General features: G+C 38.5%; 1 protein-coding gene across 1 annotated transcript in view; it reads right to left on the bottom strand.

Moving 5' to 3' along the window:
* Window positions 1-16,091, bottom strand: part of RPF2 (ribosome production factor 2 homolog) — a 33,565-nt gene extending 17,474 nt beyond the window's left edge. The window contains exons 1-6 of the mRNA XM_047860282.1: window positions 15,998-16,091; window positions 13,894-14,026; window positions 10,648-10,685; window positions 4,140-4,179; window positions 3,396-3,477; window positions 2,701-2,777 (exon numbers count right to left, since the gene is read on the bottom strand). Coding sequence (XP_047716238.1) covers window positions 2,701-2,777; window positions 3,396-3,477; window positions 4,140-4,179; window positions 10,648-10,685; window positions 13,894-14,026; window positions 15,998-16,020 — 393 coding nt within the window. The 5' untranslated portion in view covers window positions 16,021-16,091. The remainder of the gene's footprint in view (window positions 1-2,700; window positions 2,778-3,395; window positions 3,478-4,139; window positions 4,180-10,647; window positions 10,686-13,893; window positions 14,027-15,997) is intronic.
* Window positions 16,092-17,318: the final 1,227 nt, after the last annotated feature.

Raw genomic sequence — 17,318 nt, 5'->3', positions numbered from 1 at the left:
CAGTATTTAACACGTAGGTCACTGATATTTTTCACAATGTGTAAACCCAGAACTAGAAGAAACTACAACAGATGAGCTTTATTTGAATTATCTAAAAGGCACTAAAAATTCAAAATATTACATAAGTACTGTCATATAGTATACTAAAAACATTATAATTGTGTAATGTCCTTGAACTAAATTTCTGAATTAAGTTTTTTTTAAAACAAAGGGAAAGAAAGGAAATAACTCTTTTCTTTAAGTGTATTTATTTCTGAGAGAGAGAGAAAGAGGGAGTGGGGGGAGGGGCAAAGAAAGTGAGGGACAGAGGATGTGAAGCAGGCTCTGTGCTGACCACAGAGAGCCCGATGTGGGGCTCAAACTCATGAACCGTGAGATCATGACCTGAGCCAAAGGCAGACGCTTAACCAACTGAGCCACCCAGACACCCCAGAAATGTCTTATAAATTATAAACAAACTTTCCAATAAAATACTCCAAGGCACCTGCAATGTATCTTTTCCTATCTAAAATAAAACCATTGGAAAAAGTAAATAAAAATTTAAAAAACAACAACATTGGCCTTAAATTTTAATCATTTCATCCATTAAGGCTTATTTTATGTAAAACAACCATCCCTAAAAGTTTGGCCACATCTTAGAAAATAAGCTCCCAGAATAATCATTCAATTTCCTGTTAGAACTGAATCACTTCTCACTTAAGAGTAAACAGGAGGATGAGGCTTGGCTTGGCAATAAAAGTAGGCAAGTGAGAAAAGAAACATCTGGCGAAGAGGTCTTAAAAATAAGGAGGTAGACGCAGAAAAGAAATAAATATGAAGAGAAAGTATAACAGACATGCAATTCCAAAACAAACTAAAAACAAGTTGTAATGGAATAACGAGGTAAAAGTGAAGCTCTGGCTAACAGTGTAGGTAGGGACTGCCAATGTAAGCATATGGTCATCAATTAGTGATTATTATAGTTATGGATATGCTCCATGAGTGAAAATTTAGTATTCAATTTAAATGGTGCTTGTTAAGCGTGAGACCTGACAAACGATAATGGTCTTGTGACCTGGTGGTTATAGAAGCTACCGAGGGCTAGCATGCGTGCATCAACCAGTGCTCACACCCACTACCTGGTGACCAAGCCAGATATGCTGCTCCTCTCCAAGGATTCATACACTGCCCTAAAGACAAACTGTAATAAAATGATAGCTTCCACCATAACAAGGCATCACAGTTTACATACTTTAACAAACACCTTCCAAAACATTATCTTCGCTGATAAACATTTTCACATATATTATCTCATTTGATATTATTATACCTATTTAATACTTGATTGCAATCTGAAGGTCAGGCAAGTAATTTATCAGGTCACAAAAGTCATCTAAATGGCCAACACAGGCCTTCAATCCAATTGTTGTCTCGAAATCCAATCTCAGGCCACTGTTCTACCCTGTACCTGAAGAAGCTGGTGTAGCTAAGTAACATCTGGGAAGAGCCTTTTTGCAAACACACAACAAACTTGGAAGGCATGTCCTCTTTTTAGGGGAGACTAGGAAAAGGAGTCATTGACACATTTTACAATTCTTTCAACTACACCATGACCTTCAAAGACCCATAAACAAGAACAATTATGTAACTTTCCACTGCAAACTTCAATATCCTTTCTTTCTAAGTTCTATATGTATGACTCCAGATCACCAATGGAATTCCCCTGGGCCTCAATCTCCAACTTTATCCAATAGGAAAAGTAATTTTAGCCTTACACAGGGTAGCAATGAAATCTAAAGAAAATAATTACTTGATGGAACATTTGATGGAACAGATTCTGCTAAAGTAGAGTTCTGAGGGAACAGAAGCCCAGTTTGGACCCAGGAGCTAAACTAGGACAGTTTTCTTGCCTATTTACTACTTTCTATTTAATAATCCCATGCAAACAAAGGAGATACAAAGATGCAAGTCCTGAAGGGAAAGACTGAACTAGCATTTTGGTGGCCAGCAGCCAAAATACTGTAGGACCAGCCAAAGTATCGTAGGTTTAGAACAAGGCTCGCTTTCAAACTCTGGTATTTATTTAAAAAAATTTTTGTAATGTTTATTATTTTTGAGAAAGAGACAGAGTACCAGTGGGGGAGGAGCAGAGAGAGAGGAAGACAGAACCTGAAGCCAGCTCCAGGTTCCGAGCTGTCAGCACAGAGCCCGACGCGGGGCTCGAACCCATGGACTGCGAGACCATGACCTCAGCCAAAGTCAGACACTTAACTGACTAAGCCACCCAGATGCCCCAGAAAACTCCAGTATTTCTGAGGTTCCATAAAATAGGTACTGTGACAATTGAGGGAGAGGATAGCATTTAAACTATGAGCCTAGAGTTAAAAACCACTCTAAATCTAACTGCCAGAAGATCCAAATATGTGTTATATGTTTATATCTCTTTTTAAAGTAAAAATAAAATGAGGGAGTTTCCACAGCATGAAAAGGAACAAAAAATTTTAAATACAGTGTATTTGCCAGCTTCCTGTCTCTACACCAAAATAAAGTAGTGACACTCAAAAACATAAAGATAAAATGAAATTTACTTTTATCTCAGAGCACACTAGAATAAAAACAAAGTTAAGCTACAAACTGTAATAGTACTCTTCACCACAAGATGTCACTATTGCCCAAGAACAACATTACAAAATGTTTTTATTTTTATGATTAGTATCGTACCTTGATGTCTTTTAGAGAGACAAACTTCTCAATACCTAATTCGATCATATCGAGCACGTGGAAGTCATACATACGACCTAGAAGGAAAATACATTTTCTTTTAAACATTTATTTTTCCCAAAGAGCCACCTTATATGTACCCACTTAATTTGCATGTCCAAAATGTTATTATCTCCCTTTTATTTTTTCTCCTTATACCCCACCAAACATGTCCCCTTCTTTCTTAAACTTTCAACTCTACCTAGAATACAGTGTTGCAATCTTGGCCCTGAAAGGATCTTGGAAATCGTTTAACCAAACTCCCTTATTTTATAGAAGAGTAAATAAAGGCCCATAAGAAGTAAAAGGGGTTGTTGCCTAAGCCAATGACGATACCAAATTAAATGTCAATTCTTACTGGTGAAGGGTTAATTTATGTGGGCAGGTATGCTACTGTTTTTTTCTCTAACACTGATTTAAGATACATATATTTTATATTAGAAAAATATTGGCAACTTTTGGTAAAGTAGTATTTTTACATGCCTATTCTCTACCTGCAGTCTGATAGATTAAAAATTTCATTCAAAGGCACAAGAAAAATTTTTAAAAACCAGCTTAGAGCTTACTTGTTACTCCTGAAATCTCAACACCATCAATTAATCTGAGTCACAAAACAGACTGTAAACACAAACATTAGGAAAGTAAATTATATTTACCTATTACTAGATTATTTGGCCGCTTCTTATTATGGGAGCCAAACATGAATAAAGAGCAATCTGACTTCTTTGAAAAGAATTCCTATAAAACCAAAGAAATCCCAATTAATGCATAAATATAAGAACTTTACGAACTGTATTCTGGGGGCACCTGGGTGGCTCAGTTGGTTAAATGTCCAACTCTTGCTTTTGGCTCAGGTCATGATCTCAGTTCATAGGACTGAGCCCCACATCCGGCTCAGCGCTGACAGCGAAGAAGCCTGCTTGGCATTTTCTCTCTCCTTCTCTCTCTGCCCCTCCCCTGCTCGTGCACACATGCACATGCTCTCTCCTCTCTCTCAAAATAAACTTTAAACTTTAGTCATAGTTTTAAAAGTATGAAAGTCTTACTTCAAAAATAAACAAACAGGGGCGCCTGGATGACTCAGTTGGTTAACCATCTGACTTTGACTCAAGTCATGACCTCCTGATTCGGGAGTTCCAGCCCTGCATCGGGCTCTGTGCTGACAGTGGGGAGCCTGCCTGGGACTCTCTCGCTCTCCTGCTCACTCTGCCCTTCCACCCTGCCCCCCAAAATAAATAAACTTTAAAAATTAAGTTAATAAATCTTACTGCACTTTCACTTTACATCAAAATTCCCTCATATAGGATGATTTCGAATTCAAAACATCACAAATTACTAAAGGAACAGTAATTAGTCCAATCATGTATATGCTGTCTTAAATCAGAGTTTCTTGTACTCACCAATGATGTCTGATCCTCAAATGGTCTTGTAATGTTTTTCCTAAAAATATTTTTAAAAGATTACCTTAATTTTAATAATCTTAATTAGCAATTCACCCATAACAATTAAGTAATATATTTAAAAAAGATAATTTTGTAGATGATCAAAAATAAAGTTAGAGGGATATTCATTCATTCAAATATGTATTTAGTGCCTATTATGTGTCACTCACTGTTGTATGCGCTAAGGATACTAGGAAACAAACAAGATCTTTGCTTTCATACAGCCTACATTCTAGTGGAAAAATAAAAATTTCAAACAGTAATTAACTGTAGTGACAAAAATAAAATAGGGTATTGTGTTAGTTATGAACAGTGGAAAATGACTATTTGAGCTGAGATGTGATAGATAAGGAATAAGCCATTGAAAAGTTTTGAGGCTGAGGTGCCTGGGTGGCTCAGTCAGTTAAGCGTCTGACTCTTGATTTTGGCTCGGGTCATAATCTCATGGTTTGTGGGTTTGAGCCCCACTCAGCCTAGAGCCTGCTTGGGATTCTCTCTCTCTCTTTCTGCCCCTCCCCTACTCACACTCACACTCTCTCTCTCAAAATAAATAAACATTTTTTTTTTTTAAAGTTTTGAGGCTAAGGGTATTCTAGGAAGAAGGAACACAATAAGCAAAGATTCTGAGATGGAAACAAGCTTAGACTATTCAAGAAATGGAAAGAAGGCAAGTATCACCGAAGCTTAGCATGCAAAGGGAAAATGGTGGGGCATGAGGTCAAAGATGTAGGCATGGCCCAGATTATGTTGGTCAAGGTAAGGCCTTGTTGGTCAAGGTAAGGAATGTAAATATTAATATAGTAACAGGAAGCACTAAAGAGTTTCAGGCAGGAGAGTGACATGACTGAACTCAAATTTTCTTTTTACTACTTTTTTAAAATCATAATCGTTTTTAAATTTTTTTTATTTTAGAGAATCTCTACCAGGCTCCCCGCTCAGCACAGGGCCAGATGCAGGGCTCAATCCCACGACGCTGGGATCATGACCTGAGCCAAAATCAAGAGTTGGATGCTCAACTGACTGAGCCACTCAGGCACCCCTCAAATTTTCTTTTTAAAGGACTATTCTGTCCACTATGTGAAAAGGGAATGTAGTTATGGCAAGAGAGAAAAGAATTAGCAAGAAGCTATCACAGTAATCCAGGAGAGAAAGAAATAAATGGTGTATTGGACCAAGAACACTAGTAGGGGAGCTGGAGTAGAACATGCTATCTTTCATGCAAAAGGGAGAGAAATACGTATATTTTTCTTTGCTTAAATATGCATAAAGAAATTCTGGTAAAACATAAGAAACTGTATGTGTTCACTTATAATCTCTGATTTCTCATCATGTAAATGAAGTTTCCATAAAATAGTTCATAATTTTTATGAAGCAAAATCTATGTACATGATCTTAACTTTGTTCAAAGAATAAAATAAACATACAGACATGAAAATATCTGTACACATGTGAAAATGGGTGAAGGGAATGGGAGATACAGGCTTCCAGTTATGGAATCAATAAGTCATGGGAATAAAAGACACAGCATAAAGAATATAGACAATAACATAATAATGGCAGATGGTAGCTACACCTATGATGAGCACAGCATAATGGAGACACTTGTCAAATCACTATGTTTTACACTGAAACTAATGTAACACTGTATGTCAACCATACTCAAATAAGACCAATTAAAATATGTATATACCCAGGGAAAACATGTCAGAATGTACATAGTGCTATGGGTGATTATTCTATTATCCCAATTATCTAAGAGTAGCATGTATTACTTTTATAATCAGTAAAAAAAGAATTTTTTTTTATGTTTATTTATTTTTGAAGGAGAGAGAGACGGAGTGTCAGTGGCGGAGGGGCAGAGAGAAAGGGAGACACAGAATCTGAAGCAGGCTCCAGTCTCTGACCTGTCAGCACAGAGCCCGACGCAGGCCGAACTCACAAACCACGAGATCATGACCTGAGCCGAAGTCGGACGCTCAACTAAGCCACCCAGGCACCCCAAAAAGAGTATTATTTTTAAAGATGCAAGGCAAACAAACTAAGAAAACTACTGCAGCATTTATGATTAACAACCATCAGCTAACTATAAATCACAAATAAGCAAATATGACCTGCTGAAAACATGGAAAATGCAAGTTAAACAAAGTATGATTTTGACTTCTTAGCTTAAAAACATAAACAAAAAGTGGGTAATGGTCTATGAAACTTGTATATTGCACTCTGCTAAAAGGACAACCTTTCCAAAAAGCGGTAATTAATATGCTTTATTGGGCATGAAGTAATCTCATGTCTAGAAATCTCACATAGGAATTAATTCAAAAGGATAATTCATTTGTGTAAAAATGGCCATTTTAGCATAATTTATAAGAATAGCAAAAAAGAAAAAGCTACATTTTTAGCAATAAAATTGCTAAAATTTATAAGAATAGCAAAAAAGAAAAACCATAAAATTAAGGTAAGCTATAAATGAATTTTAGTATAACCATTTAATAGATATTATATTGGCAATGAAAATAATACCTAGGGCACCTGGGTGGCTCAGTCCGTTAAGTGTCCAACTTTGGCTCAGGTTATGATCTTAACGTTCGTGAGTTCAAGCCCTAACATCAGGCTCTGAGCTGCCAGCACAGAACCTGTAATGAATCCTCTGTCTCCCTCTCTCTCTCTCTGTCCCTCCCCCATTTTTGCACGCTCTCTTTCTCTCTCTCTCTCAAATATAAATATTAAAAAAAAAAAAAAAAAGAATACCTAAAGGATCACCTACTAATAGAAAAATTTTAGGGGCGCCTGGGTGGCTCAGTGAGTTAAGCATCCGACTTCTGCTCAGGACACAATCTCACGGTTTGTGAGTTCGAGCCTCATGTTGGGCTCTGTGTTGACAACTCAGAGCCTGGAGCCTGTCGTCATATTCTGTGTCTCCATCTCTCTCTGCCCCTCCCCTGCTCGCACTCTCTCTCCATCTCTCTCAAAAACACATAAACATTTAAAAAAAAAATTTTTTTAAGAAAAATGTTTATAATATAAATGAAAAAGGCTTGATATAAAATGTAATGTATGTTGGGGCGCCTGTGTGGCTCAGTCGGTTAAGCGTCTGACTTCGGCTCAGGTCATGATCTAGCGGTTTGTGGGTTCAAGCCCCACGCTGGGCTCTGTGCTGACAGCTCAGAGCCTGGAGCCTGCTTCAGATTCTGTGTCTCTCCATCTCTCAGTCCCTCCTCTGCTCATGCTCTGTGTCTGTCTCTCAATACTAAATAAACGTTTAAAAAAAAATTTTTTTTTTTAATGTAATGTATGGCAAAAACACAGATAATATTTTATCATTTTGCTAAAGAAAGAAGATAGACTCTGAGGCTATGTGTTGTATGATTCCATTTATGTAACATGCTAAAAAAGGAAAAACTATAAGGATAGCAAACAGTTCACTGGTTACAGGGGGGGAGGGGAAACAGTGGCCCTCAAGAGCACTGCACAAAGAAATTTTTAGGATGATGATACTGTGTCTGTATCATGACTGTTTCCATATCATGTGGCAGACACAGCTCAATGCATTTTTAAAAACTCATAAAACTGTACACCACAAAGACTAAATTTTACATACTTAAATTCAAACAACAACCGAGAGAAAAGTGGAGAAAAACTCAAAATAGAATACAATCTAATAAATGACCCTAAGTGTAGTTTAAAGTAATAACACAGGGGCGCCTGGGTGGCTCAGTCGGTTAGGCGTCCGACTTCAGCTCAGGTCACGATCTTGAGGTCCGCGAGTTCGAGCCCCGCGCCGGGCTCTGGGCTGATGGCTCGGAGCCCGGAGCCTGCTTCCGATTCTGTGTCTCCCTCTCTCTCTGCCCCTCCCCCATTCATGCTGTGTCTCTCTCTGTCTCAAAAATAAATAAACGTTAAAAAAAATTTTTTTTTAAAAAAAAAATAAAATAAAGTAATAACACAATCGGGGCGCCTGGGTGGCTCAGTTGGTTAAGCGGCCGACTTTGGCTCAGGTCATCATGATCTCGCGTTCTGTGAGTTCGAGCCCCGCGTCGGGCTCTGTGCTGACAGCTCAGAGCCTGGAGCCTGTTTCAGAGTCTGTGTCTCCCTCTCTCTGACCCTCCCCTGTTCATGCTCTGTCTCTCCCTGTCTCAAAAATAAATAAAACATTAAAAAAAAATTTTAAAAATAAATAAATAAAGTAATAATACAATCACATTAAAGAGGCAGAAAAAAACCCAACCTAAGTTACATTTGAAAACAGTGTTTGAACTGGACACCCTAAGGCTAAAGACAAAGACCTGTACACACATTCTATACTTTAGTTAGTAATTTTGTTTCTCACAGGGTTAGACATTCTGAAAGTATGCACGTACTAGAAACCTACAAATCAATAAACATATTATCAATCAGGTTTCTTACTGTCAGAAGAAGCAAAGTTACAAATAAGAAAAGAAGAAAGGCTGGAATGAAGTCTGTGGCACTGGACTAGAATTGGAAGTAGTATTAAGACTCATGATTTTTTTAGGAAGTATCAGTATGAACTCAAGAGTTTTTTAAATACATAAAATTAAATTAGATGTACATGTATGCATGGGTTAACATGCATAATACTTATTTTCAAGGTCTGTCTGCTAAGAGGATCTAGAGACAATGACACTTTCGTAGCAACTAAGCATACTTTTGTGCCCAGATCTCTGTTTTCTAAATTACCAGCCCCCGATATATGGAAACAGGGCTCCACAGAGGAGGGATTGATTCCAGAGCTTTAAAATACAAGATGAGCTTGGAGCATCGTGTGGCACCAAAAAGGAGGACTTAAACACAAGGGGCATGTTGAAAGAACATAGGAGCCACCCTGAAAGAGATCTTAATGGCAAAAGGTATAACAATTTGAGCAACAAAATAGTGACAGCATTGGATTATAACTCAAAGAATATAATAAGTATCTGTAAGTCCACACTAATATAAATGAGTAATTCAATAGAGGAGAGATTTTCCTTACAAAATTCCAATTAATAAATGTAGAAGGAATGAGACAGAAAACCATTAGAACACCAAGAGTAATCCCCTATGTAGACAACAGTCACTGATGCATGCTAAAATTAATAAGCAAAAGTGTGAGGAGAAAGAGGATTATTTGCACAGTGTTTGCACAGTCTCCAAATATTTCCTCCAAACATTTACTAGTTACAAAGGGAAAAATAGTAAATTTATAGTGGAGAAACCAAGCAGACATCACTTTAACTGAGGTTAATGCTACCAACATAAGACATCCTGTACTCCCTGGTATCATTTATTGAGAAAAGCACATCACTTTTGTGGTACCCTTGCCAAAAACACATAAGGCTCAATCTATTAATGAGAAATGTAAAACAAATACAAACTGAGGTATATTTTACAAAATAATTAACAAGTACTCATCAAAAACGTCAAAGTCATCAAAAAGGGAAGGACTGAGGAACTGTCACAAATGGAAGAGTAAGGAGACATGACAACTAAATGCAATATAGGATCCTGGAAGAGAAAAAGGATATTATTGGAAAAACTGGTGAAACAAGTCAAGTCTATAGTGCAGTTAAAACATTATTGTACCAATGTTCATTTCTTACTTTTGATAATTGTACTATGGTTACATAAAACATAACATTAAGAGAAGCTGGATGAAGGGTATATGAGAACTCTACTATTTCTGCAACTTTTCTTTAAATCTATAATCACTCAAAATAATATACATATGATAAGATTACAACCATGTAAGAATATTCAATACACATGAAAACACAAACTAGAAAGAAATAAGTTTTAAAAATACTAATGATAAAAAATAAAAAAATAGGGGCTCCAGGGTGGCTCAATTAGGTATCCAATTCTTGATTTTGGCTCAGGTCATGATCTCACAATTCATTAGTTCAAGCCCCAAGTCAGGCCATGCTGATACTGAGGAGCCTGCTTGGGATGCACGCTCTCTCTCTCTTCCTTTCTCTGCCCGTCCCCTGCTCACATGCATGTGTGCACATGCATGCGCTCTCTCTCAAATAATAAATGTTCAAAAATTTAAATAAAAACATAAATAGATAAAATAAATAATGTTAATAGCTGTATTTAAGGAACTGTCATTTTCTTTTTTTTTTTTTTAATGTTTGTTTTGAGACAGAGAGGGAGACAGTGCCCATGAGCGGGGAGGGGCAAAGAGAGAGAGAGAGAAGAAGGGGGGGAGAGAGAGGAGGAAGGAGGGGGGGAGAGATGAGGGGGAGAGAGAGGGGGGAGGGGGGAAGAGAGAGAGAGAAAGAAAGAGAGAGAGAGAGAGAGAGAGAGAGAGAGATCATGGCCTGAGCTGAAACCAAGAGTTGGTTGCTTAAACAAATGAGCCACCCAGGCGCCCCTGTCATATTTCTTAAACAAAGTATTTTTCTAAATCTCCCATAAAGTAATTATTACTTTTATAACAGAATAATAGGAGTTAAAATAAATCACTACTTACTTTTTATACAGAACGCCATATGGTTTTTTCAATGCATACTGTAAAACATAATTTAGTTTTCAAAATAAATTACATTCTGAAAAGCAGAGATAAAAATTAAATTGTATTGTATCAGTCATTATACAAGATTACCTGGTCCCTGAATCCTATTCTGAGGTCTTCTGCTTGGCTCTCTTTGGATCACTTATCTAAACCTGTAACATAAGCTTAATATTCTGACTTAGACTACACTTTCCCAATTAAAAGTTTCTATGCCCTGAGCACCTGGGTGGCTCAGTCGATTAAGCATCTGACTTTGACTCAGGTCATGATCTCACAGTTCAGGAGTTCCAGTCCCACATCAGGTGAGCTCAAGCCCCCACTTGATGTGAACACAAGCCCCACTTCAGGTAAAAACATGAGCCCCACTTCTCTCTCTCTTTCCGTCTCTCTGCCCACCCCCCAGATTCTCTCTCTCTACCCCCCTGCCCTTCATTCACTTGTGCCCTGTCTCTCAAAAAAAAAAAAAAAGTTTCTATGCCCTTTCAAAAATCTATCCAACTTAAATGATTTCTTTCATATGTTTAAATTCTACCTATTCTATTCTTTCCAGGAAAACAATTTGAGAGTAGAAAGAAAAGCAAAAGAAAGCAGATAAAAACAAATCCTATCGGGGCACCTAGATGGCTCAGTCAGTTAAGCGTCTGACTTTGGCTCAGGTCATGATCTCATGGGTCGTGGGTTTGAGCCAGCCCCATGTCAGGCTTTGTGCTGACAGCTCAGAGCCTGGAGCCTGCTTCGGATTCTGTGCCTCCCTCTCTCTCTGCCCCTCCCCTGCTCGAGTTCTGTCTCTCTCGCTCTCAAAAATAAATAAACATTAAAAACATTTTTTTAATAAATAAATAAAACCTATCAAGAAAAGCTGACAAAATTGAAATAATGTTATCTGGAGATGAGAGAGCTGAGAAACAGTTACAATGAGGACAATAAGAACTAGAGTTTTTAAATTCAGCCCTTTAAAAAATTCCTGTCGAGGCGCATGGTGGCTCAGTTGGTTGAGTGTCCAGCTTCAGCTCAGGTTATGATCTCACAGTTGGCGAGTTCAAGCCCCGTGTCGGGCTCTGTGCTGACAGCTCGAAGCCTGAAGCCTGTGTCAGATTCTGTGCCTCCCTCGCTGCCCCTCCCTCGCTCACGCCGTATCTCTCTCTCAAACATAAACATTAAAAAAAAATTGTTTTAAGTTCCTGTCGTTCAGCCCTCTTTTCATCTTTTTCTTATTTCTTTCCACTCATCCACTAATAATCAGTTGTTACCAGTATGATCAGTTCTGCTCTACTATAAGGAATAACAAAGATCTAAGGCATTACCTTACATTAGGGAAAGGAGTAAATGAGGGAAACAATGAAAAAGGAAAATGACTGTCAGAGCTGATAAAGGAAATCCAGCAGTAAAACCTATCTTTTAAGTACTAAAACTTTTTTTTTCTTTTTTTAAGTTTATTTATTTGTTTTAGTAATCTCTACACCCAAACTGGGGCTTGAATTCATGACCCTAAGATCAAGAGTCACATGTTCTTCTGACCGAGCCTGCCAGGCACCCCTTCAGTAGGAAAACTTTTTGGTAATTCTTGACCAAATATTTCCCTGCCTTGGTGTAATGCACACTAGCACAGTGACAACTCAAGAATCATTCATCAATATGAATGCTAACTACTGTAATAACCTGTAACATTGTGCTATTCTTGGAACTTACTTAAATACAGGGCCAGAATCCTATCAACACAATGACACTGAGAAGGATGAGCATGTATTAGATTATTCAGCTATCTGAACTGACTATTGTGTTTAACAAACGTCAACAATTTAGTCAAGTTTAAAAATCAATTATTTAGTTGATTTAACTCAAAGAATCTATCTGTTGTATCCAAGGCCTAAATAATCAGCCACTTACTAGGTATCTCCATGGACTATGCCTTTCATTCACTGATTAAATATTTACTGAGCACCTACTGTGTGTCACACAAAGGGCTAGACATGAGGCTACAGAGGTAGGAAAAACATAAAGCTTTTAACTTCATCACTTATATTATAGGCCCTGAACTGAACATATTACTTTTCTCTTCAAACCTGTTCCACATGATATATTCTCTACTTGCCATTATCACTTATCAAAAACCCAACCCAGAAACCTGGGAAGTTCATACTTCTTACTCATGCCCAAACTCTTCTACCCTCATCATCTAGTCTCTCTGATGATCTCTCATTTTCACTGGCACCACCACATTCCAGATACTCATTACCCGGCTGAAAACAATGGCTGAATCAGTTGCTACATTTGCTCTCAGTTTTCCCTGGTCAAACTGATTAAAAGGACTGATCCTACCTGCCACCTCCAATCTTTCAGTGGTTCCTCAGATCTTTTACAACAAAGCTCAAACTCCGTGTTGCTACCTGATCCCTGCATGTTCTTCTAGCTCCATCAAGCCCACGTTCCTTTAGCCATCCCCAATTATTTACAGTTCCCCAAACACATCATATGCTCCTTCACGTTCCCTTTTGCACAAGTTTATTCCTCAACCTTGGAAGACTTTCTGCTTCTCTTCCTCTCCTCCTCCTTCAAAATGAAGTGTCTCCTCTGGGAAGCCCATTCTGCGTATGGCTACCCCTATGGGATTTTAACTGCCTCCTATCCTAGCCTCTACATGCCTCCAGCACAGCAGTTAATTCAGTGTTATAATTTCTTATTTGCCTGTCTCCCTCATTAAGCTCACTGAAGGGACAGACGTGTCTTATGTAACTCTTAATCCTCAGCACCTAGCGCAGTGCTTGGCGTTGCTGACGGAATAAACAGATAGTGATATGCAGTTATTTCACTTTACAAACTAGAGATGTTCCTTAAATGTGGGTAAACCAAAGTCCAGTCATTGAAATCAGTTCAAATTTACAAAAGGAACAACAGTAGTTGCTTTAAGGAAAACCAGTGGATAGTGTCTTGCCATGGCAAATTATCTCCAACTTGAGCTTTTTTCTAAGGCAAGGCAAACTTATCCACCTATCCAGCAGCCCAAACTTGTATGCTGAAAATTTCCTAAAATGATTCCAATACCATTTAAAAAATAAGTGTATAGGGACATCTGACTAGCTCAGTCAGTAAAGTGTGCTACTCCTGATCTCAGGGTTGTAAGTTCGAGCCCCACAATGGGTGTAGAGATTACTTAAAAAATAAAATCTTTCAAAAATAAAAATAAAAAAATTATTATATACATACCACATCTCTAAGTACTTGTGTCACCAGCAAATTTGCATTTCCCCCTTTAATCAGCATAGCATTTTTAACATTTTCACTAAGTTTCGGTTCTCTCTTCTCAAGGAATCTCTTGGCTCGTTTCGTTTTTGGCTTTCTGTTTGGAAAATCACAATTTGTAACAACTTAAAACATTTTCCTCATAGTACAAAATCATGACTTTACTAACATGCAAATTCTTAAAAATCAACAAATATTACATAACATTTATCAGTTAGGATTCCACCACTAAACAAAAATCTCACTTTTTAGGGAGATATTAACAAAAGGTATTCAGCTATTACTATTAAGTAAGTGTTAACTTTATTAGCTTTTGATTTTTTTTTTAAGGCTTTCATTTTTTTAATATCACCAACATTCCTTTATTACTGTTTTTTCTCTAAACCTTTCATTAAAAAAAAAAAACTCAATGAAGACTGTTGCTATTTTTATTCCATCATTTTTCCTTCAGCCTTAGAGCAAACAGCACTCTTACCCTAACACAAAGCATTGCACACCAACTAGTGATCAATCTGTGGGCAGTTACCAAACACAGGGAGGCTACTCATTGTCTATCTTTCCTACAGGTTGTAGACCTACCGGGAAGTATACACTATCCCACTCCAACATCACAGCTGAAAAAGTCAAACATTATTGCCGCCAACGGGGAATAACAATGACTGACACTTTTATAGAGTTACCTTACTAAGGCTTATCTTCACCAAGACCCTACCACACAGGTAAAATTATTATCTTCATTTTACAGATGAGGCAACTGAAGCCAGAGAGGTAATTTGGCCAAGGTCACACAACTTGCAAGTAAGCCAATCTTCAAAACGAGCAAAATTTAAAAACTCATCTCGACCACTGTGCAAAATATGAAGGGAAAACAAATTCATTATTCTGACTTTATGATGTGACAGCAGGAGTAGAATGGTTTTATACAATTCTGTTCAGAGAAATTCTGTTCTGCTTCCACTATATCTTGCTTTTCCAACAGTTCTTGGCCATCTACTGAAAGAATTCCTCCTCTCTTAAATAACTACGACCCACCATCCTCCTTTCAGTCCTGTGGACACTTTGAGCAGGAAAAGAAAAACGCAATATACACACACTTCATTTATCAAGCAGAGTTTAAAAATTCTCCTGCAGACAAAGTGTTAAGCAATATAAATAAAGCTTCCAATCACTTACTGTTTGATAAAGATACACATTATTTATTAAATCAAAAAATATTTAGTATGTCTTATGGCAAAAAACAGTGCTCTATATTTCATGTGGTTTATTACTTCTCACTCATCAACTAATGCAAATAACATCTTCTATGTTGTATCAGCTGTTTGTTCCCCAATCAGATCATAGTCTTACTCATCTTTGCAGTCCCCATACCTAGAGGGATACATAGCAGATGCACAAAATTCTCTGAATTAATGACTAAAAAACGAATTTGTTTTGATTAGATGTTAATCCAGGCAAATCCCAAGAAATAACAGCAAGACTATTCAGAAGACCAATAAATATTTTCTGAACGCATTTAAAACAAACATCAACTCAAGGGAACAAAAAAACTAACGAACATTTCTACGTGCTGTAGCAAAGGCTTTACGTACATACGTTCTCGCCAGTAATCTTCATAGTTCAATGAAGTACGAGTATTACGAACGCTATTATACAAAGTAAACTGAGGTTTAGGGGGATTAAATGGCCTAAAGTCACAAAGTTTTGTGACCGCGCCCGAACTGTCACCTACATTTGTCAGATTCCGAGGCCTTGTGCTCGTAACCATTCATTCGACCACCTTCCTCACGCTTCTCGGGAAACCAGGACTTTTCTAACTGGCTAGAATAAAAGCGGCGAACACCTCCGTGTTACCGCCTGGCAGCTCCCACCAGTGGGCTTCCCGGCACTTCATCGCCCAGCGAGCTGCACTACTAGAGACTTAGGCTAGCGGATGCATCGACCCACCACAAGCGAAACAGCGGGAGGAACGAGAGGAGTAGCCCAGGCGAAGAGGACGTTTTTTCACTCGTCCCCACCACACGAGTCCCATTCCCCAACGTCCCCCAGAGAAGGGACCCAGCGCACTTACACAACTCGATCCAAAGCGTCCATGGCTACCGCAACACGAACCCGGAGAACACACGTGCACAGCGCGGTTACGCGAGTTACGCCAGTGGCCCGGAACAGGCGGAACCGGAACTCGAGCGTGGCGTCACTTCCTGGGACCGCCCCATCATGGATGCCTAGGCTTTTTTTTTTCCCCCTTCTCCCTTTAATGAAATTGCGCCCCTTTCCCTTGGTAACAGATTTTTGCCTTGGCTTTTAGCCGGAAATTAACACTTTAGGTAACATCGTGTATAGCAGCTTGATGGACGCGCCTGTGTGTATACCTGGAATAAGGTATTCAGGGACCAGATGTTATTTTTCTGGGAATCTCCCAGAATGTCAGAAAGGTTCACATGGTAGGTACTCACACAGTGAGTGAAATCAATGTGAAATATGCACTATTGACCGATCTGTAAGCTCAATGAGGCAGAATTTATAAATACTGCAGTGTCCGACACATAGAAGGTGTGCATTGAAAGTTAACACTATGGATCTTCATTTATAGCCCCAATTTTTAAATTGCCATATAATTCATATGCCATAAATTTTACCCCTGTAAAGTGTACATTTCACTGGTTTCTAGTATATTCACAAAGGTGCAACTATCACCACATCTAATATCAGAACATCTTTATCACCCCAAAAGGAAACACCCACCCTATCAACCCAATAGTAGTCACTACCCATTTTCCTGTGCGGTAACACACAGGCTGTCAGCTACCTAAGCTTGAGGTCAAGCATGCCATGCCCTCTTTTGCCTCCTACAGAATTGACACAAACTTGGTGGTAAGAAATCCCAAGCTCTTCAAGAGCTGGCTTGGGGTGCCTAGGGGCATCAACGTCTGTGGCCTGGCCTCTGCCATCACACTGATTTGCTGACTTCCTCTGGCCAAGCCAGACCATTACCCTACACCTTCTTTTCTTCAAAGAGTTTTATAATTTCAGCTCCAACATTTAGGCCTTTGGCCCATTTTGAATTAATCTTTATATATCGTATAAGATAGGAGATCCAACTTCATTCTTTTGTATATGGATATCCAGTTGTCCCAGCATCATTTGTTGAATAGATTATCTTTGGGGTGCCTGGGTAGCTCAGTGGGTTAAGCAATGGGACTCAACTTCAGCTCAGATGGTGGTCTCATGGTTTGTGGGTTGGAGCCCCACATCAGCATGGATCCTGCTTAGGATTCTCTCTCCCTCTGTCTCTGCCCTTCCCTACATGTGCACGCGCAAACTCTCTCTCTCTCTCTCTCTCAAAATTAATTAATTAATTTTTTTTTAAAGATTATCTTTGCTCCATTTTA

This window comes from Prionailurus viverrinus, chromosome B2 (assembly GCF_022837055.1).
Source record: "Prionailurus viverrinus isolate Anna chromosome B2, UM_Priviv_1.0, whole genome shotgun sequence".
NCBI lineage: Eukaryota > Metazoa > Chordata > Mammalia > Carnivora > Felidae > Prionailurus > Prionailurus viverrinus.
Note: the sequence above shows the minus strand (reverse complement) of the source record. Positions and strands in the feature narration are given on the sequence as shown.